Genomic DNA, 21,610 nt, shown 5'->3' on the forward strand with positions numbered 1-21,610 from the left:
CTCTCGACTCAGCCCTCCCAATGATGTCACACTGGGGGCTCTTCAGGGTCAGGGGAATGAGATCCAGCTTGTTACTGGATTTAGCATATGAATACACCATGGGAAGCTTGCAAGGCTGTCCCATGTGGGCAGGAAACTCTCAGAAGCTTGCCAGTTTCTCCCAGAGGGAGAAGTAGGCTACAAAATATCGCACGACCGCAAAGTGGCCTTACTTCTGGGAGCTTACTTTTAAGTCTCTGGATTTTGGCCGTTGATGGGAATACACACACCTGGGTTCCTCTGCCGGTACCTTCATGCGTGAGGCCTGTCCAAGCGTGTGGATAAAAACCCAAAATGAAAACAAAGCGTCCCCGTTCCTCTCCTTGTGGAAAGGGTGCTGTGCGCCTTTATGCCTTTCTCTATGACTTATTGGTGGTGTCAAGTGAAAAAAGGAAAGGTGGGAAGGAGCAAAACCCAGACGCAGAGGAGATCTTGGGGGCCGGCCCAGGCAGCTTCACTTGAGCCCACTGGCCTGATGGTAGAGGTGGAAGTGAAGGAAAGCAACGGCGTTTCAGCACACAAGCCAGTGGCTCACGAGGCGGAAGGCATCACGCGCAGGAGACCCGGGTTCGGGCCACTGAGCAGATCTGGGGGTCGGTTCTTAGCTCCTTTCTGTCACCTTGCTGCTTCCAGGTCCCCGTCGGGGTCGTGGCGCCAAGCCCCCTCCGGACCCGCCACAAGGCAAACCCACACCCCCGACCTGATCTGCCTCAGGCCTCGGGGTGGGGGAAACCAGGAGAGCTGGCTACACCCGAGACTTCCTGTGGAGATCCTGCTGTGCTTCGACCCCCGTGCGGTTTCCTCGTGCCACGGAGACAAGCCCGTGTCCAGTGCTCGCCGCACCCTAGGGACGTGAGTTGGTTCCGGTGCTCTGGAGGTCAGAGCAGAGGCTACTGACGGCATCGAGGGCGCAGGCCGGGAGGACGGAGTCGCCGAGATGCACCGGCCCAGGCTCAAGTGTTCCCCAAAGACCCCCAGCAGCTGAGGCCACGGGGGTTTCTCCAGCCGCGCCTTTGCAAGGCCACGGCTGCCTTGGCGCCTTTTCTGAGCGCAGCAGCAGCTGGTCCTTCCGGACAGACGTGGAAGTCACCAGGCAGACGTCCGTCCCCCTCGTGCCACTGCTGCAGCCCGGGCCAGGGCCGACGCTGACCTCCCGCTGTGACCTCGGGCCTCACGCTCTTCACTGCCTTGTGCTGGAGGTCACACGGGCTCTGGCAGTGCCCGCAGATGGCACTCAGGGCACGACCTTTGACCTTACTCCCAGCCAAGGGCTCTGCCAACCGGGCTACACCGACGCCCACCAGACTAAAACCACTCTGAATTCCCCTGCTCGGCATTAAGCACCAATGAGTCAGGGACCTAGCACAGGGGCATTAAGCACCATAGCGTCAGAGACCTAGCACAGGGGCATTAAGCACCATAGCGTCAGAGACCTAGCACAGGGGCATTAAACACCAAAGCGTCAGGGACCTAGCACAGGGGCATTAAGCACCATAGCGTCAGAGACCTAGCACAGGGGCATTAAGCACCATAGCATCAGAGACCTAGCACAGGGGCATTAAGCACCATAGCGTCAGAGACCTAGCACAGGGGCATTAAACACCAAAGCGTCAGGGACCTAGCACAGGGGCATTAAGCACCATAGCGTCAGAGACCTAGCACAGGGGCATTAAGCACCATAGCATCAGAGACCTAGCACAGGGGCATTAAACACCAAAGTGTCAGGGACCTAGCACAGGGGCAAGGCGCTCACCTCCTGCAGAGCTGACCCAGGTTTGATTCCCAACACCAGCCCTGAGCACAGAGCCGGGAGTAAGCCCTCAGTACCACTCAGTGTGGACCTGAGCACAGAGCCGGGAGTAAGCCCTCAGTACCACTCAGTGTGACCCACACACATAAACACAAAAAGACCCACTACTAACTTGTGATGTATTTCTTCTAGCTTTTATCCCAAGAAATCTTTCATACTTCAACAAAATAGAAATCAAACTGCATACCATTTTCTTTTTTTTTTATTTTTATTTTTTTATTTTTGGGTCACACCCGGCAATGCACAGGGGTTACTCCTGGCTCTGCACTCAGGAATTACTCCTGGCGGTGCTTGGGGGACCATATGGGATGCTGGGAATCGAACCCGGGTTGGCCGTGTGCAAAGCAAACGCCCTTCCCCGCTGCGCTATCACTCCAGCCCTGCATGCCATTTTCCCTGCTCTTTTTAAAACTTAGATTTAGTCGTTTTTGCAACATCAGTGATGCGTGCAAGCTAGCACGGATTAAACATGCCTCCCCTGTGTTTGGTATTTAAACTGTTTCTGGGTCTGTTTTTTTTTTCATGTTCATAAATAGCAATGCAGTTAACATCTGTGGACACCAAGGCCCACGGCCCAGCTCCGACCGTGCCAGCTTCAGGACAGATTTCTACATGTCACATCCCTGAGTGAACAGCTATAAATATTTATAGAGCTGAGGGGGCTGAAGCGATAGCACAGCAGGTAGGGCATTTGCCTTGCACTCGCCCAACCCGGGTTCTATTCCCAGCATCCCATATGGTCCCCTGAGCCCCGCCAGGAGTCATTCGTGAGTGCAGAGCCAGGAGTAACCCCTGTGCATCACCAGGTGTGACCCAAAAAGCAATAAATATATATATATATATATATATATATATATATATATATTTATTTATTTATTTATAGGGCTGAGACTAATGTGTCAAAGTGCCTTACAGAATTTGCTGCTTCCTGGTTGGACCTGGAGTATCGGGTTCAAGTGCAGCCCGTCAGAAAGGAGAGGGACAGAGTCAGAATGGTGGCTGCCCCTTGTGGGCTATAAGGAAACCAGGTCAGGGACTGCCGAATGCCCAGAGGCAATGGAAGTGAAGAGTCAGAGCGCTGGGCTTCCCGGGAAGCTGGGCACGGGGCAGGGGTGGGGCTCAGTAAGGAAGGGGAGCGCGAGGACCGGGGGGCAGGGATGACTACCGCAGACGCGGGCTGGGGGCCGGGAGGAAAACTGAGGTGCTGACGGAAGGTACTGGGACCCGAGAAGAGATTGCGGATGGGACATTGTATGCCTTAAACTTCACGATGAATAACTCTTCATTCAGGTGACGGAAGATAAATAAATTGTATTGCAGTGAGCTTGGTCCAATTTCTGTTCCTCGTGACTGGATGATAACGTGTATCCCAGGCATGTCGACATGTGTGTGCTATTACAATTTTTAATATTTTGTGGTATTGACGAAATGCATGTCCAGGGTAACAATAATTTTTTTTTGCTTTTTGGGTCACACCCGGCAATGCACAGGGGTCACTCTTGGCTCATGCACTCAGGAATTACCCCTGGCAGTGCTCAGGGAACCATATGGGATGCTGGGATTTGAACCCGGGTCGGCTGCGTGCAAGGCAAACACCCTACCCGCTATGCTATAGCTCCAGCCCCAGGGTAACAATAATATTTAAGGTAAATTCCGATGATCTTTTTCAAGTTTTTCTTCTTTCCCCTTTCACCCGTTATAATTAACTTTCTTGAAAAATTGACACAAGGGCCAGGAATGAGCTGGGGGTGGAATGCAAACTTTGCCTGTGGGAACTCCAGGTTCCCCAGCACCACGTGGTCCCCTGAGCCCTGTTGGGTATAATAACCAAAAAATATATATATCTTGAAATTTTAGGGCTCGAGCAATAGCACAACAGGTAGGGCGTTAGCCCTGCATGCAGCTGACCTAGGCTCAATCCCTGGCATCCCACATGTTCCCCTGAGCCCTACCAGGAGTGTTTCCTGAGTGCAGAGCCAGGAGTAACCCCTGAGCATTGCCAGATGTGCTACCAAACAAAAAGTAAGTAAAATTTGAAATTAAAAAAAACTTTGATGACAATGGTGGATCAAGGTTTAATTTCTTAAATCTCAAGCCTTAAAATAATAATTACTCAATAAAACTATCTCAATTCTATTTAATTTTTAGTTATCAAAAGATTAAAATGAGGGTAGAACAAAATAAGAAAGCATCCAGATTTCCACAAGGGACGTCAGCGCTCCAGTCTGCACCTTGCAGGTTACAACTTCACATCTATCTGACTTTCATTTTACACCAAGAACTACTGTGAGCTTTCTGCCCTCTTTAGGCTGAGTTTTCTGGCTCTGTGCCCCTTTTTTGTTTTGTTTTGCTTTGGGGTTACACTTGTGCTCAGGGGTTAGGACCATATGGGATGCCGGAAATTAAACCGGGGCCGGCCACGTGCAAGGCAAGCAGTGTCCTACCCACTGAACTATCTCTTCGGCCCCCGGATTCTGTCTACCTCCTAAATTAAATTCTTCATGCTTCTGGCTTGGAAGCTGGTCTCACATGCTGGGGAAAAAGGCAGCTCAGATAGAGAAGGGAACACTAAGTAAAATGTGGTTGGAGATCCCGCCCGGGAAGGGAGATGTGTGCTGAAAGTAGTCTAGAGACTGAACACAATGGCCACTCAATACCCCTACTGCAAACCACAACACCCAATTGGAGGGAGAGAGATCAAAAGGGAGTACCCTGCCACAGAGGCAGGGTGGGGTGGGGGGGAGATGGGATTGGGGGGAGGGATACTGGGTTTACTGGTGATGGAGAACGGGCACTGGTGGAGGGATGTGTTTGTGAACATTGTATGAGGAAAAAACAAGTTCTAACATGTGTGAATCTGTATCTGTACCCTCATGGTGACTCACTAATTAAAGAATAAAATAATAATAAAAAAAATTCTTCATGCCCCCTGACCCACAAAGAGTGCCAATGGCAGTGTGTTTCACTGACCGCTTTTCACAAATTTGGGGGCTTAATTTTTGTTCCGAATTTGGGGTGGGAGCACACCCGGCTTACTCCTGGCTCCACACCCAGGGATCACGCCTGGTGGTACTGGGGGGACCTTACGCCAGGCACGGAACCAGGATCAACCGCGTGCAAGGCAAGTGCCCTGCCCGGCGCTATCTCACTGCCCCCCCCGCCCCGCTTCCAGGGTGTACGGACCCCTCGACGGTACCTCTGCCAGGACTGGCGGGCAAGGAGAGCCAGCAGGAAGCCCGCGGCGTGGCCGATCAGAGGGAAGAGGAAGCTGATGGTCAGGAGGGTGAGGTCGGAGTTCCAAGATCCTTTTGCCAGCACCACGCCAGCAACGGCGACCACCAAGAGCAGGAGCCCACCAGCCACGGCCCCGACCTAGACAAACCAGCGCGAGAGGGCAGGTCAGCAGGGGGCTCGTTCTCTCCCGGGCGCAGCCCCTGCCCCTAAGGCTGGTGTCTAACCGGGCAGGAAGAGGAAGACAGAGGCCGAGGAGGCCAGCCTCGCCGGACACAGGAGAACCCGAGTCTCCTGAGGGCCGAGGGGCTGCGCTGGGCCAGGAATCGAGAGGCACAACGCAAGTGTGGGCCGTGGGGGGCTGGGTATGGGTCAGCGGCGCAGTCGTGTGAGGCCGTTGCTGGCGGCCACAGTGCGTTGGCAGCAGCTCAGTGGAGCGACTTCTGGGCCTCTGGGCCTCTGGGCCTACGTCTTGCTCGCCAGGGCTAGGGTTGTCTGAGTCACCAGAGCTATATGGACAGACATTTGGGGTCCTGGGGTCCACGGGAGGGCTGGAGAACTGAGTCCTTTCGAACACGCTTCAGCAACTGAAGAGCCTTGGAAGTGCCAGGGGTCCCCGGGCGAGTCCACGGAGCTGCTAATGGAACGGTGAACTCGGGGCGGTCACATATCTTAAACGAGAACAGAAGCCCAAGAATCCGGAGGAGCACTGCAGAGCCTTGAGTTCTCTCGAACAACTCGGTCTAGAGGCTGCTGTCTGTGGGGATGTGGGGCTCGGGACCACCCCGTGCCTCTACTTCTGTAGAGTCGCTCACACGGCTTTCCCACTTGCCCTGCCCACCCTTCTGGCACCCCTTTCCTGGGTCACAGGACAAGAAAGTGATGTTTAAGTGTTTGCTGTTAACGTTATGCAAAGAAAGAAACAGGAAAGGAGGAGGGAGGGAGAGGAGAAGGATGAGGAGGGAGGATGGAAGGAAAGAAGGAGGGAGATGGAAGAACAGGAGGGAGGGAGGGAGGGAGGGAGGGAGGGAGGGAGGGAGGAAGGGAGGGAGGAGGGAGGGAATCATTGATTCTTATAGGATCTATAAGATCTACTGTTTCTATAGGATCCATTGATTCTACAGGATCTGCAGGATCTATAAGATCGACAGTTTCTGTAGCCTATACAGGTTCTATAGGATCTATAGGCACTAAACATTCTACAGAGCCGACAGGATCTCTAGGTTCTATCGGATCTACAAGATCTACAGGCTGCCTAGAATCTGCAGGACCTACAGGTCCCACAGCATCTCCAGAGTGACAGAACAGGACTCGGAAATGGAGCTGGGATCCTAAGACGCAGTGCAAGCCGCAACCTCCTGCCTACTCATCTGCGGAGTCTCCCGACCTGTGTCTCAGGCGCACTCGCTACCGTGAGCAGCTGCTTACCTTGAGAATGATTTTGGACTGCTTTGGCCATCTGTAATTCACGTAGACGCCAAAAGCCACAGGGACCGTCAGGCATGCAAGAGTTATTCCTGAAGGAAAGAAAAGTCATCACAGAGCCGCCCTCGCCTGACCTCCTGTCCAGCGCTCCTGGCGGCAGGGCAGCACCCAATGAGAGCTCCATTCCTCTCCGTAGCCCAGCCGGGCCAGGGCAGGGCCTGAGGACACTGTGGGCCAGCGGTCCCCTGTGCCACCCAGCAGTGGCCAGGGGTGGCCTCCGAGGTGCTGGGCGCAGGGGGGATCAGGGATTGGACCGGGGTAGCCATGAGCAAGCACCTCCCTGAGATCAAATGCCCCGTCCCTGGCATCAGTTTCTTCTAAAACCCCTTGGTAAACGCAGGGGACTTTAAAGAGAGACCGAGGCAGAAAGACGAGGACCCAAGTGTCCTTTTCCATGCCTGAAATGTCTATGGTTGTCCAGAGGCACCACTCTGCGGTCACAGCCAGTATGGCCCTCTCTGAGGAAATGACACCAATATCGACATAGAAACTGCCCTCAAGGCTGGAGACACCGGACAGCAGGCAGGGCGCCTCCCTGCACGCAGCTGGCCCAGGCTAAACCCCCAGACCCCAGAGGGTTCCCCAAGTCGGCGAGGAGTGGTCCCTGAGCACAGAGCCAGGAGTAAGAACCACCCCCAGAAAAGCTGCCTTCAGTACCCAAAACACTGTCTTGTGTACTCCTAGACAGCCGACCTCCCCAGCCTTCCCCAGGAGGGGAGGAGAGTGCCCGTCACATTGCAGACGTGATGAGTCTCTGGGCCAGGGGGGACCGGAGTCCACCTGCCCGTTGGCCCACACGGATATTGAGGGTCTCTCCCGCCAAATCCCCCGACACCGGCTCAGACAGAAGACAGGGCTAGCACGTCTAGGTTTTTTTTTTCTTTTTGGGTCACACCCAGCGATGCTCAGGGGTTACTCCTGGCTCTGCACTCAGGAATTACTCCTGGCGGTGCTTGGGGGACCATATGGGATGCCGGGGATCGAACCCGGGTCAGCCGCGTGCAAGGCAAACGCCCTACCCGCTGTGCTATCGCTCCGGCCCCTAGCACGTCTAGGTTTTAAGTGTTTACCTTTCAGAAGCACTGGGTGGGGAAACGCATTGTAGTAAAGGGGGTGCTCAGGTCATCGGCTTGACCCCCGTGTTAGAGAGGAGACAGCGTGAGGAGGAGAGAAATCAAGGAGAGAAGAGAACGGGAAGTAACGGGTGAGCAGGCGCCGGGGCTTCAGACGCATGCCCGGAGCACAGTCTCCCAGGAAAACGAGGTCTAAGTGGCAACCAGTAAAACTTTGTAATGTGCCTATCAAGGTGACAGGCGGAGAGGGGATCTGGGAACTCTGGTGGAGGGAAGTTGACACCGGCGGAGGGACTGGTGTTAAGTTGTCGTATATCTGGAACTCAGCTCTCATAACTTTGCAAGCCATGCTTCTTTTTTTTTTTAAGTGCCTTTCAGAAAATATTAACAGCCTGTCAAATAACACTGATCAGGAAAAGTTGCACCTAAATCACAACTTCTAAATTAACTGAGAGTTTTCCAAGTTTTACTCCAATCTTACGCATTCCGTGGGCTCTGCCTTGAGCAGGAGACAGGCTCTCCAAGGGTTTGAACTCAGAGGACAGAGGTTGGTAAGCTCCGAATCCTGGCTAGGAGGAGAGTTTCGAGAATCATCGTTTCTACCAATTCTCCAAAGACTTGAAACCAGGACAGTGTTTCACCTTATTTTCTTCCAAGCCTGTAACAACTCCAGCGGGCCATAGGGATGGGCAGGGTTCCAGGCAAAATATGGAAGACGAGCGTGTGGTGTGGCAGAGCTACGGGGCAGAGGGGAGTGGAGGGTGCGCCGGAAACATCCCTCCAAGCCAGCTCTGTCGAGTCCCAAAGAAGGACTCACTGGCCACGTGAGAGGTGGGGCTGTGGTCACCGGGTTCTAATTAGAGCCACTGGCATCAAGCAAACCTGGGCATCAGAAAGTGTCCGATTGCTTCAGAGACAATTATACAGGGCCATACCCCTACTGGGTGAGGTGTGGTATGTCACACCCAGCAGGGCTTACTCCGGCTCTGCACTCAGTGACCACTCCTGGAGGTGCTTGGGGAACCATCCACGGTGCCAGCAGTCTAACCAGGGTTCGCCACATGGAAGGCAAGCACCTTAACCCCTTAGTTAAATGGTTTAACCTTTCTCATCCTGAAAATCTAGGAAAGCAGTTCACTCTATTCTGTAGATGAAAAAGTAATAGTCCAAGCCATATAGAAAGTAGAAAGAAGCGGGACACGTGGGTAATCTCGGGACGGGGGCGATACCAGCATGCTCTCCACCGAGATGCACCCCAAGTGACCACACATTTGTGTGGCAGCTCTACGGCTGACTGACCATGATCCAGAGGCCAGCTAGACTACTTTTGGTACCAGCAGCTGCTTGCAGAAATGTCTCTAGACTGTGAACTAAGCCATAGCCCCATGCTGCCCCAGGAAGGGAAATGATGCTATTTCTAACATAAATCTCCCTGGACTTAGTTACTAAAATACTACAATACAGAAATCCCAAAGCACGCGGCCGCTATCATGGCCGCGTGACTTCATATCTCTTCATTCTCAGCAATGGAAAACTAATTATCAAATGCTTCCTTTTTCAGCAGGGCTGTTTTTTGGGGGGGAACTCCAACAACAATAGTGAATTTTGTGTTGAAATGTGGAATGTAATCGAGGTAAAGAGAAAGTGAAGTGAAAATTATCAGCTATGCTGGCGGGGGCGGGGGGAGTGGTGATGGGGGGGGTGGGAGGTATACTGGGGTTCTTGGTGGTAGAATATGTGCACTGGTGAAGGGACGGGTGTTCGAGCATTGTATAATTGAGACATAAGCCTGAAAGCTTTGTAACTTTCCACAGGGTGATTCAATAAAATAAATAAATTTAAAAAAAAAAAAAGGAAAGTAGAAAGGAAGGGATCAGAGAGATAGTACAGCGGGGAGGGTGTTTGGTCACATGGCTGACCCTGGTTCGATCCCTGGCATCCCATATGGTCCCCCGAGCACCGTCAGGAGTAATTCCTGAGTGCAGAGCCAGGAGGAACCGCTGAGCATCACCGCGGGGTATGACCCAAAAAGCAAAAATAGATAGATAGATAGATAGATAGATAGATAGATAGATAGATAGATAGATAGATAGATAGATAAGATAGATAGATAAGATAGACAGGTAGATAGATAGATAGATAGATAGATAGATAGATAGATAGATAGATAGATAGATAGATAGATAGATAGATAGGAAAGTAGAAAGGAAGTCCCCCCCCGCGTCGACACCCCCGCGCAGCTGCAGTTCCTGGGGCGGTACTGACCTATGTTCTGGTAGGGCACGGTGAGGCTCCTGCCCAGCTCCCAGGACCAGGTGTAGAGGTAGAGGCACAGCGGCATCATCCCCAGCGCGGCCACGGTGGAGCAGGCCGTCATGCTGATGCTGGAAGCAGAGCAAAGCCGGGCCTGAGGGGGGGAGGACTCGGGAGCACCTCGCGGTGCTTTCAGCTACACGCCAGGAGCAGGTGTGTAACCGTCAGCAGCAGCCCCGGGTTGCAGCTGCCCAGGGATCACGTGTCACGTGGGCCAGTCCCGGCGGTGTCCGGGAACGCCGAGTTCTCTGTGTAGTCAGCAGATCCCCTTCAGCGTGCGCTGCCTCCTTCTGGAAGCATTTCCTGCCCCCGTACACTATTGATCGTCCCTGCACTTCCTCCCTCCCGCCCCGGTGCCCGTGAGGCCGCTTTCACCTGCAGACAGACACTCGCCGCTCAGGGCTTCTGTGCAGACTTCCCACGGGCCTTCCACAGCGTTAGCCTGCGTCATCACTCTGCGCCTTTGGGCGCTGGGGCGGCAAACTGCGGGGGTCCCACCCAGGTGCTTGGTCACTCCCTCTCAGCGCCTGGGGTCCCACCCAGGTGCTTGGTCACTCCCACTCAGCCCACAAGGGTCCCACCCAGGGAGCTTGGTCACTCCCACTCAGTGCCCGGGGGTCCCACCCAGGGTGCTTGGTCACTCCCACTCAGTGCCCGGGGTCCAACCGAGGGTGCTTGGTCACTCCCACTCAGCACCCGGGGGTCCCAGCCAGGGTGCTTGGTCACTCCCACTCAGCACCCGGGGTTACCACCCAGGGTGCTTGGTCACTCCCACTCAGCACCCGGGGGTCCCACCCAGGGTACTTGGTCACTCCCACTCAGCGCCCGGGGTCCCACCCAGGGTGCTTGGTCACTCCCACTCAGTGCCCGGGGGTCCCACCCAGGGTGCTTGGCCATTCCCACTCAGTGCCCGGGGTCCCACCCAGGGTGCTTGGTCACTCCCTCTCAGTGCCCGGGGGTCCCAGCCAGGGTGCTTGGTCACTCCCAGCTCAGTGCCCAGGGGTCCCAGCCAGGGTGCTTGGTCACTCCCACTCAGCACCTGGGGTCCCAGCCAGGGTGCTTGGTCACTCCCACTCAGTGCCCGGGGGTCCCACCCAGGGTGCTGGTCACTCCCGCTCTTGCGAAGGGAGGGCTGGCCCCGCAGTGCTGGGGACCATGCGGGCCTCCCGCAGGCCAGCCCCTAGCTCAGACATGGCGCCCCCCTGTCCTCCGCTCTGCCGCTGAGCCCCTTCTTTTTCGTAGAAGCACCGCGCTCTGTCTGTCCGCTGAAGTCCCTTGGGTGCACCCACTGCGTGAGTCAGGGGCTATGAAGGCCTGCGCGGTTTCTCCTGTTCTCTGGCGGACCCCGGGTGCACTCACAGTGCCGTTACTGCCGGTCTAGAAGCTTTACTCTAACTTCGGCGTGTACTGGCGTAGGGGCTGTTTTTGGCGCCTGGGATTGAACCCAGAGCCTCAGACACGCGGGGCATGAGCTTTCCCGCTGCCTCCATCCCCTCTGCGTTTAACTTGGGCGTTCCGGACTGTTCTCTGGACTGCACCCCCACGGCCCCCATCCCCCCAGAGCCCAGCATCTAACTCCCCGTGTGTCCACTTCCCAGTGAGTGCCACCAAAAGAGGCGCCTGAGGCTGTCATGCCGATGACGAGGGTCCTGGCACCCCCCGCCCTCAGCTTCTCCCTCAGGAGACCCCTTGGGCAGCACGGCGACCCACACCAGCCTTTGCGACTCTCCACCCTCAGAACGTTCGTCCTCTGGGGAGGGCAGCCCCGACCTGCGGGCCTCACTGATAGGAGGAACACGCCTCGTTCTCCCCGACGGCTGACCAGAAGGAGAGGGGAGCTCCGTGGGGAGAGACCAGCACCACCTCCCAAACGGCACACCTGCAGTGCATTCGTCCTCTGAGCCATCCCGAAGACGCGCCATCCGAAGGACAAGAAGAAATCTGTTCTTATTTTTTTTCTTTTTGGTCACAGTCGGAGATGCACAGAGGTTACTCCTGGCTCTGCACTCAGGAATCACTCCTGGCAGTGCTCGGGGGACCCTATGGGATGCTGGGAATCGAACCCGAGTCAGCCGCGTGCAAGGCAAATGCCCTCCCCGCTGTGCTATTGCTCCAGCCCCACAAAAAGTCACCTGCCAGCTGTTGTCTCTGCACCTATTTCCCTTCGTTTTCAAACACAGAGGGCAAATGTGCCCGCGCTTTTCTTTGCGAACTTCCCTAAGTCGTCCTTGCGTTGGTTTGATTCCGTGCGAAGTTAAACCCAGTTGCGTCTTCCCCAGGACACTTCCCCTGAGCGCAGTGCCGTGGTCTTCGGCTCTCCGTATCGGCAAGTCCACGGAGAGATTCCCTCCTGGTCCTAGGGTCTGTGCATCTCCGCAAGGGCCCCCCCCCCCCCGCAAGGTGAGATTTGGCATGAGCTGGAGCAATAGCACAGCGGGTAGAACATTTGCCTTACACAAGGCTACCCTGGGTTTGATTCCTCCGTCCCTCTCAGAGAGCCAGGCAAGCTCCCAAGAGTATCCCACCCACACAGCAGAGCCTGGCAAGCTACCTGTGGCGTATCTGATATGCCAAAAGCAGTAACAAGTCTCACAATAGAGATGTTACTGGTGCCCGCTCAAGCAAATTGATGAGCAATGGGATGACAGTGACAGTGACAGTGAACACCCAAAAGGAGAGAGAGAGTAAGAGGGAATGTGCCTGCCACAGAGGCAGGGGGTAGGAAAGGGTGGTGGTGGCGGGAGGGATACTGGGAACATTGGTGGTGGACAATGGGCACTGGTGGAGGGATGGGTACTCGAACATCATTTGACTTAAAGGTAATCACGAAAATCTGTAAGTCTGTAACTATATCTCACAATGATTCATTAAATTTTTTTTAAAAAAAAGTGGAGGGGGGCTGGAGCGGTAGCACATCGGGGAGGGTGTTTGCCTTGCAAGCAGCTGACCCGGGTTCAATTCCCAGCATCCTATATGGTCCCCTGAGCACCGCCAGGGGTGATTCCTGAGTGCAGAGCCAGGAGTAACCACTGTGCATTGCCAGATGTGACCCAAAACCAAAAAAAAAAAAAAAGTGTAGAAAAAAAAGTCTAAACATGTAATATGTAGATTTTTCTTTCGTGTACTCTTTGTGTTAGGAATATTCATATATTGCATATGTTAAATAAATCTATGAACTACAAAATAAAAAAGGTGAGGGCTGGGAGTGTGGAGGCGAGGCCGTCCTTTGGGGTCATCAGCCTCACGCGACCCGGGGGCCACAGCCACCACTGCCCTCGGGGGGCCTCGAGGCCGGCGGCAGCTGACTCTGGCGCTCGCCGAGGCACACGGGAAAGGAAACGCACGCAGGGTTGCGTGGGAGGCAACACGCCTGTGGCTATTCACATCTAGGAAATTTTTTGGCAAAATCTGACTGACGTGCCGAGAGCTTGCTGGCACGAGGGGCAGACGGCAGCGTCACTGTCCCCAGGCGCTCACGGAGAGGAATGCATCCAAGTGGGCAGGTGAGGACAGGACTGACGGGTACACCCACACCTGCCCGCCCAACCGGGACCCAGGCGCAGACACAGACGTGGGAAGCTCCGGCGTAACACTGACAGGGGGGTCAGGGAGAGGAGTGGGACCCCAGCTGGGAGGTAGGGAAGGTGGGAGCCTGCCGCGTGCCCCGGCGTGGAGGAACCGGGAGGGTATTGTCTCAGGGAAGACGACGGAGAAAGACAAATGCCACCGGGTGCCTCTTCCTCCCTCGGGAGCGGAGATGCGGAAGCCAAGTGCATGAGTGAGCAGAGTGAAACAACCGAGTCAAGCACCCGAACAGAGGAGCAGAGTGAAACAACCGAGTCAAGCACCCGAACAGAGGAGCAGAGTGTGGCGGGCAGAAGGGGAGGGAGGAGGGGGCAGGGAGAGAGTGCCAAGGGTCAGGCTCTGGCTCTGCATACGGCCAACTCGGGTTCCAGCACCCCAGATGGTCCCTGGGGCCCGGCCAGGAGCTTTCATTTAATCACCATGTGGAAAGTTACAGAGTTCTCAGGTTTATGTCTCAGTTATATAATATTCAAACACCATCCCTTCACCAGTGCCCATATTCCACCACCAAAATCCCCAGTATACCCCCCGCCCCCCACCCCAACTGTATAACTGATGAATTTCACTTCATTTTCTCTTTACCTTGATTACGTTCCATATTGCAACACAAAACTCACTATTGTTGTTGGAATTTCCCCCCAAGAAAGACAGCCCTACTAAGGAAGCATTTGATAATTGGTTTTCCATTAAAAGATTGCATGTTTTCAGCTTTTAGAAAAGGCTCAGATGTGTCCCAGTCCCGCAAGCCGGAGCCGTGTTAGTTGCTGCTCAGTGTCGCCAGGGCTCCATCTGGAGAAGGTGTTGTGGCTGCACCCAGGAGGGATCTTGGAGCACAGAGCCAGGAGGAAGCCCTGAGCACCATCAGGTGCAATCCCTACCCCTCAAGAAACAGAAGAAGGTGGGGGAGGGGGAGGCAGTGAGGAGTCCTGGGTCCATGAGCCACAGTGAGCTGGTCGGTGGAAGGTGGCGGCCTGCAGGAAGAGGGCAAGGCATGAACCTTCTGTCTCAGAAGGCTGAGCGCCTGCCACTGCGGGCCAGTTCGATCACTTATATGTGGTGTCAGTAAGTGTTTCACTTCCCAACTGGGGTTAAATTTTTATTTGTTTGTTTATCTGATTTGGGGCAACACCCGGAGGGGCTCTGGGCCACGTCTGGCTCTCTGCTCAGGGGAACCCCCTTCAGGGCTCGGGGTGCCGCACGTACGTGGTTCTGGGGACAAGACCCGGGTCAGCTGCATGCCAGGTAAGATTTCACCACCTATACTCCCTCTGGCCCTGGGATTTTAAGGTATTTTTGCTTTATTTTATTTTGAAAGATGTACCTGAGATCATAAAAATTTTAGGCAGTTATGTTAGAGCTTATCCATATGGAATAATTCATAGGATTCAATGTTAGACCCAAAGAGGTAATGGAAAAACAATGGTCAAAAGAAGAACAGTGTTTCTGATATTGCTCTATGGACCTAGTTGTGTATTTGGGGGTGGGGGGCCACACACTGTTCTGTGCTGTGCTCAGGGCTCACTCCTGGCTCTATGGGACTACTCCTGGCTCTGTGCTCAGGGCTCACTCCTGGCTCTGTGCTCAGGACTCACTCCTGGCTCTGTGCTCAGGACTCCTGTCTCTATGCTCAGGGCTCACTCCTGGCTCTGTGGGTTTACTCCTGTCTCTGTGCTCAGGGCTCACTCCTGGCGAGGCTTGGGGACCACATGAGGATGCTGGAAGTGAATCTTGACTCCACCATGTACTAGGCAAGTGTCTCACCCACTGTACTACACCTCTGGCCTCGCGTCTGTGTATTTTTTTTTTGGTCACACCTGGCAATGCACAGGGGTTACTCCTGGCTCTGCACTCAGGAGTTACTCCTGGCGGTGCTCAGGGGACCATATGGGATGCTGGGAATCGAACCTGGGTTGGCCACATGCAAGGCAAACGCCCTACCCACTGTGCTATCACTTCAGCCCCTCGTCTGTGTATTTTAAAGTATTACAACTGGGAAATATTAAGGTATATATATTTGAACATGATCTTAGGTAAAAATTAACTAATTATTTACCTTAGTTACCTAAACTTAACTAATTCTTTACCATTCCCAGGTGGATAAATAGGGATGTATACACTCTGGTTTCAATGAACTATCTGCTTTGTATGTAAGCAGACAGGAATCCATTATATAAACATAGTATCTTAATGCCCCAAATTGCCTATAGGAAGAATTTACTATTGAGAGACAATAGATGAATATTTTATAGTAAAAAAGTTGATTATATGTAATTTAATAAACTTTTTTCAGGAATCATTTCCATGAAAGTAAAGTGAAAATTATCAGCTACACAGGTGGGGGGGTAGGGGTGGGATGAGAGGTATAATGGGGTTCTTGGTGGTAGGACATGTGCACTAGTGAAGGGATGGGTGTTCGATCATTGTATAACTGAGACTTTAGCCTGAAAGCTTTGTAATTTTCCACATGGTGATTCAATAAGAAAGGAAGGAAGGAAGGAAGGAAGAAAGAAAGAAAGAAAGAAAGAAAGAAAGAAAGAAAGAAAGAAAGAAAGAAAGAAAGAAAGAAAGAAAGAAAGAAAGAAAGAAAGAAACTCAAACCTGAAAGCTTGTAACTGTATCTTACAGTGATTCCATTTAAAAATATATATTCTTTTAATTTAAAATTTTTTAAAAAATAAAAAAGAAGCCCTGAGCACTCAGGTGTGGCCCAAAGTAAAATAATAAAACTTTTAAAATAATAATAAATCTAGACTTCATTGAGCATAAGTATTCGCCTCATATAAATACATTTTTTTTCTTTTCATCTATACAACCTCTCTAAATGTAGCCATTAAGACCATTTTTATAGACAAGAAAAGAAGGTACAGAGAGTTACAGATATTGACACGGCCACATGGCTTTGACCCAGACCTGTTGCCAGGATAACTCCCCGAGTGTGCCAGCCCCACCTGAAGAAATGGGCATCGCCAGGGTCTCTGCTAAGGAACCAAGAGCTTCTTGAAGTCTCAGATGCCAGAACTGGCTGCGAGATCCCATGGATTCCCAGAAAGTCAGAATATTTTCTCTGAGATAAAGGGTTCTACTATGGGGCTGGAGCAATAGCACAGTGGATAGGGTGTTTGCCTTGCATGCCGCCAACCCGGGTTCGATTCCCAGCATTCCATATGGTTCCCTGAGCACCACCAGGGATAATTCCTCAGTGCAGAGTCAGGAGTAACCCCTGTGCAATGCCGGGTGTGACGCAAAAAGCAATAAATAAATAAATAAATGGCACTGTCACTGTCATCCCGTTGTCCGTTGATTTACTCGAGCGGGCACCAGTAACATCTCTATTACACTCAGCCCGAAGATTTTAGCAGCCTCTCCTTACTCATCTTTGCCATTGATTGGAGGCTTTTTCGGGGTCAAGGGAATGAGACCTTATCATTATTGTTTTTGGCATATTGAATACATCATAGGTAGCTTGCCAGGCTCTGCCGTGTGGGCGGGATACTCTCAGTAGCTTGCCAGGCTCTCCAAGAGGTATGGATATGTCTTTCATTGTATATGGGATATGAATACGCCATGGGGAGCTTGCAAGGCTCTCCCGTGCGGGTAATAGATTCTTGGTAGCTTCTCAGGTTCTCCAAGAAGGAGAACAAGTCTATCAGATGTCGCTTCCAGGACCTTGGTCTTACAGTCTCTGGATGTTGGCCGTTCGTGGGATTACACGGCGCCGGGGGGCAGTTTGTAAGTGTGGCTGCCAGGCTACTGGAACACGGGGGGTCTGGATGGAAAAGGCTCAGTTCCAATCCAAGCAGGCTTGGAAATCTCACCCCGGGTCCTGCACACCTGGGTTCCTCTGCTAGTCCCTTCATGTGTGATGCTCAACCGGACATGTGGAGAGTGGCCTTGAGCATGGCTGTGGCTGGGTTCTGGAGGTCTTCAACTGTCAAGGCTCTGCTTGGGGCGGGGAGGGAAAGGCAACCCGTCCCCTCCTAGGGGCCCCAGTGAAGACAGCCAGGCACGGGGGGCAAGAGACTCTGCATCGCTCTCTTCCAGGACCTTGGTCGTATAGTCTCTGGGTGTTGGCCGTTGGTGGGACTACACGGTGCCAGGGGCAGTTTGTGAGTATGGCTGCCAGGCTACTGGAAAATGGGGGATCTGGGTGGAGAAGGCCCAGTCCCAATCCCAAGAAGGCCTAGAGATCTCTTATAAATAAATAAATAAATAAATAAATAAATAAATAAATAAATAAAGAGAAAGGGTTCGACTATATCTTCAGGGGCTGGAGATACAACCCAGCGTGCTGGCGTGAAGGCGTTTGGTCCCCACCCGGCACAGTCCTGGGCACAGCTGGGAGTGGCCCCTGAGCACCACACCCGAAGAAAGCCCTGAGCACTGCCAGGCGTGGCCCCCACACATAGAAAACAAACATGCTCGGGAGGAAATGGGCCTCGACAGTGCTCCCCCTGACGGCAGTCCACGCTGTCCTGAGTTGCTCCACGCACTTGCTAGAACCCCAGCAGCACGCGTGTGGGGTGGGGGGGGGAGCGGTAGGGTGCTTGCCTTACACGCGGCCAGCGCGGGGCCAATCCTCAGCAGCCCACTTGGTCCCCCGAGCCCTGCCGGGAGTGACTCCTGAGTGCGGAGCCAGGAGGGACCCCTGCCCTGAGCATCGCTGGATGCAGCCCCAAACAAAAAACTTTTTTAAGTTCCTTTGTTCTGGCGTTCCTTCTGGCGCAGCTCCCAAGCCACCGGGTAACCCGTGAGAACACCCCAGGGTGCCGGGGGAGACGGCGTCGGTTACTAAGTCCAGACAATGGCACCGGACTGATGCCAGAGGCACTAGCGCTCCCGGGGAATAGTGTAGGTTAATCATTGACCATTGGGTCGCCTTCAGAAACCCCAACGGAGAATAAACTCAGTTTCTAGGAGAGTCTCTGGGCATGTGCCCCCGGAAGCTGCCGGACTGTTGCCGGACTGTTGTCAGACTGTTGCCGGACTGTTGCCAGACTGTTGCCAGACTGTTGTCGGACTGTTGCCGGGCTGTTGTCAGACTGTTGCCGGACTGTTGCCGGGCTGTTGCCAGACAGCCATAACCTCTCCTCTCGCTCCCCGTTTACACACGCCCTGGCCCTGCGTGTGCTAGTTCCTCTTGCCTGTATCTACTCACCGCTTACCCTGCATCAGCTTGTCCCTCAGCCCCTGTCAGTGGTCGTCCCCACCGAGCTCCAGTCAGCAGTTGGCATTGTCTGTGAGCTGTCAGTCTTTCATTTTATTTTTTGTACAAGGATTTTTATTTTATTTTAATGAATCACCGCGAGAGACAGTTACAGACTTACAAACTTTCGTGATGACATCTCAGTCATTCAATGATCGAGTCCCCATCCCTCCACCAGTGCCCATTCCCCACCACCAATGACCCCAGTATCCCTCCCCCACCCTCACCCCTTCCTCTCTCTCTCTCTCTCTCTCTCTCTCTCCTTTCGAGTGTTTTGCCTCTTCATCGCTAATCATCAGGGAGATGCAGATCAAAACAATTATGAGATATCATCTCAGACCACAGAGACTGGCACCCATCCAAAACTATAAAAGCAACTGGCGTTGGTGTGGACGCGGGGTAAAAGGGACACTCCTGCATTACTGGCGGGGATGCAGTGGTCAAGCCTTTTTGGAAAGCAATAAGGACATTTCTCAGAAAACTAGAAATGGAGCTCCCGTTTGACCCAGCAATACCACTCCTGGGAATAAATCCCGGAAATGCAAAAAAAAAAAAAAAGTGCTGTAGAAATGACATCTGCGCTTGTCTGTTTATTGCAGCACTGTTCACACTCGCCAGAATCTGGAGCCAACCCACGCGCTCAGTCTTAACCGGCCCCGAAACAGCTCTCCCCTCCCAGGCCTCCCGCCGCACCACACACCCTGGGAACACCCGCAGGAGGCAGACACGTGGTGCAGAGCCGCCTGTGTCTCCGTGCCCACCACCAGCCGGCTGACTGCCAGGAGCCGAGAGAACCGGAGGGTGAGGCCGAGATGCTACTGCCATCCCCACCCACAGCCAGCAGGAAGGAGCGCGGGCTCGGCCCAGGGGCCCTTCCCGGAGAGACGGTCAGAAGGGAAGAGGGCGGGGCTGGGGCCACGGAGCAGCGGGGAGGGCGCTGGCCTTGCGTGTAGCTGCCAGCCCAGGCTTGTGCCCCAGCACCCCATATCATCCCCCGAGCCCTGCCGGGAGTGATCCCTGAGCACAGAGCCAGGAATAAGCCCCGAGCACCCCCGGGTGTGGCCCCCAAACAGAACAGCCAGAGCCCGACAGGAGGAGGAGAACACGGAGACTCTCGCCCGCTTCACTCTGTGTGAAGTCACTAAATATACTCACAAGAACTCAGCTGGGGGGCTGGAGTGATAGCACAGCGGGTAGAGCGTTTGTCTTGCACCGGCCGACCCCAGTTTGATTCCCAGCATCTCATAGGGTCCCCTGAGCACCGCCAGGGGTAATTCCTGAGTGCAGAGCCAGGAGTAACCCCTGTGCATCACCGGGTGTGACCCAAACAGGAAAAAAAAACAAGAATTCAGCTCGGCTCCACTCCCGGTTTCTACCCCAGGAGCTGAAGTAGATCCCCGGGACCCCAGCAGATCTCCAGGTGCCCGTGATCAGCGGGCAGCTCTGACAAGGCTCGGACAAAGTGCCCAGCTCGTACAAAGGTGGGAACAGGGCCAGAGCGACGGTGCAGCAGGAACAGCGTTTGCCTTGCATGCGTCCAACCTGAGTTCGATCCCCGGCACCCCGTGGTCCCCTGAGCTCTGGCGGTGGTGGGAAGCCCTGTGAGAAGGGACACGCAGAACGTGGCACAGACAGATGCTCCCTTCTCTACTCTTTGGTGGAGGCGCCCCCCCCCCCACCCTGAGGAGAGTCAGGGGCCCATCAGCTGGTCCCGGAGATCTCAGCGCTCAGGCCCGGTGGCACGAAGACACTCAGACCCCGCGGGGCAGCGAGCAGCACAGCCACAGCGCTGGGAGGCACCTGCGGCTCCAGTGAGTGGCTCTGGGGCTCCGGTGACTTCCGTGAGCAAGCGCTGCAGCCCCGGGCCCCAGCTTCGTCCCCGGCCGTGCATGACGCACTCGGGAAGAGAGTTGAACCCTCTGGTAATACTGACGGTGGGGGAGGGGGTAGTTGTGCATCCAAAGCAGAGACTCGACAACACTGAAAACATGGGATCAGAGCTGTAACCTCTGAACTTTGTCAAGTGCCTGTGAAGTTGGCAGGAGGGGACGGGGAGGATGGAACAGGGGGACGCTGGTGGCAGGAAGTCGGCACAGCTGCTGGGAGTGGTGTGAAATCTCCTATGCCTAAGACTCAACTATCAGTAACTTTGTAAACCGCAGTTCTATAATCAAATTATTAGCACTGTAGCACTGTCGTCCTGTTGTTCATCGATTTGCTCGAGCGGGCACCAGTAACATCTCGATTGTAAGACTTGTTACTATTTTTGGCATATTGAATACGCCACGGTTAGCTTGCCAGGCTCTGCCATGTGGGCGGGATACTCTTAGTAGCTTGCTGGGCTCTTCGAGAAGGACGGGGGAGCTCGGGTCGGCCGAGTGCAAGGCAAACACCCTACCCGCTGTGCTATCGCTCCAGTTGTTTTTCCTTTTTGTTTTTTCTTTTGGGTCACACCCAGCCATGCTCAGGTGTTACTCCTGGCTCTGCACTCAGGAATCACTCCTGGCGGTGTTCGGGGGACCATATGGGATGCCAGGGATTGAACCAGGTCAGCCGCGTGCAAGGCAAACACCTTCCCTGCTGTACAACAGTACAATAGCTTTGGCCACAAAAGGATGTTTTAAAGTGAGAGGGCAAAGAATAGTAGAAATAAGTACCAGGAGATTGTTTCCATGGCTTGGAGGCTGGTCTCTCATTCTGGGTAATTCAGGGAAGGGACCACCAAGTAAAATGTGGTAGGAGGTCATGTGGGGGAAGGGTGATGTGGGCCGAATACAGACTAGAGACTGAGCACAGTGGCCACTCAACACCTTTATTGCAAACCACAACACCGAATCAGAGAGAGAGAACAAAAGGGAATTCCCTGCCATA

At 53.8% G+C, this 21,610-nt stretch overlaps 1 protein-coding gene across 1 annotated transcript in view; it reads right to left on the reverse strand.

Annotated features, from left to right (window-relative positions):
* The window catches only part of SLC10A6 (solute carrier family 10 member 6), a 34,364-nt gene that overhangs the window by 4,643 nt on the left and 8,111 nt on the right, over positions 1 to 21,610 (reverse strand). The window contains exons 2-4 of the mRNA XM_055139066.1: positions 9,904 to 10,022; positions 6,509 to 6,597; positions 5,046 to 5,221 (exon numbers count right to left, since the gene is read on the reverse strand). Coding sequence (XP_054995041.1) covers positions 5,046 to 5,221; positions 6,509 to 6,597; positions 9,904 to 10,022 — 384 coding nt within the window. The remainder of the gene's footprint in view (positions 1 to 5,045; positions 5,222 to 6,508; positions 6,598 to 9,903; positions 10,023 to 21,610) is intronic.

The sequence above is a fragment of the Sorex araneus genome, chromosome 5, assembly GCF_027595985.1.
Source record: "Sorex araneus isolate mSorAra2 chromosome 5, mSorAra2.pri, whole genome shotgun sequence".
Lineage (NCBI taxonomy): Eukaryota > Metazoa > Chordata > Mammalia > Eulipotyphla > Soricidae > Sorex > Sorex araneus.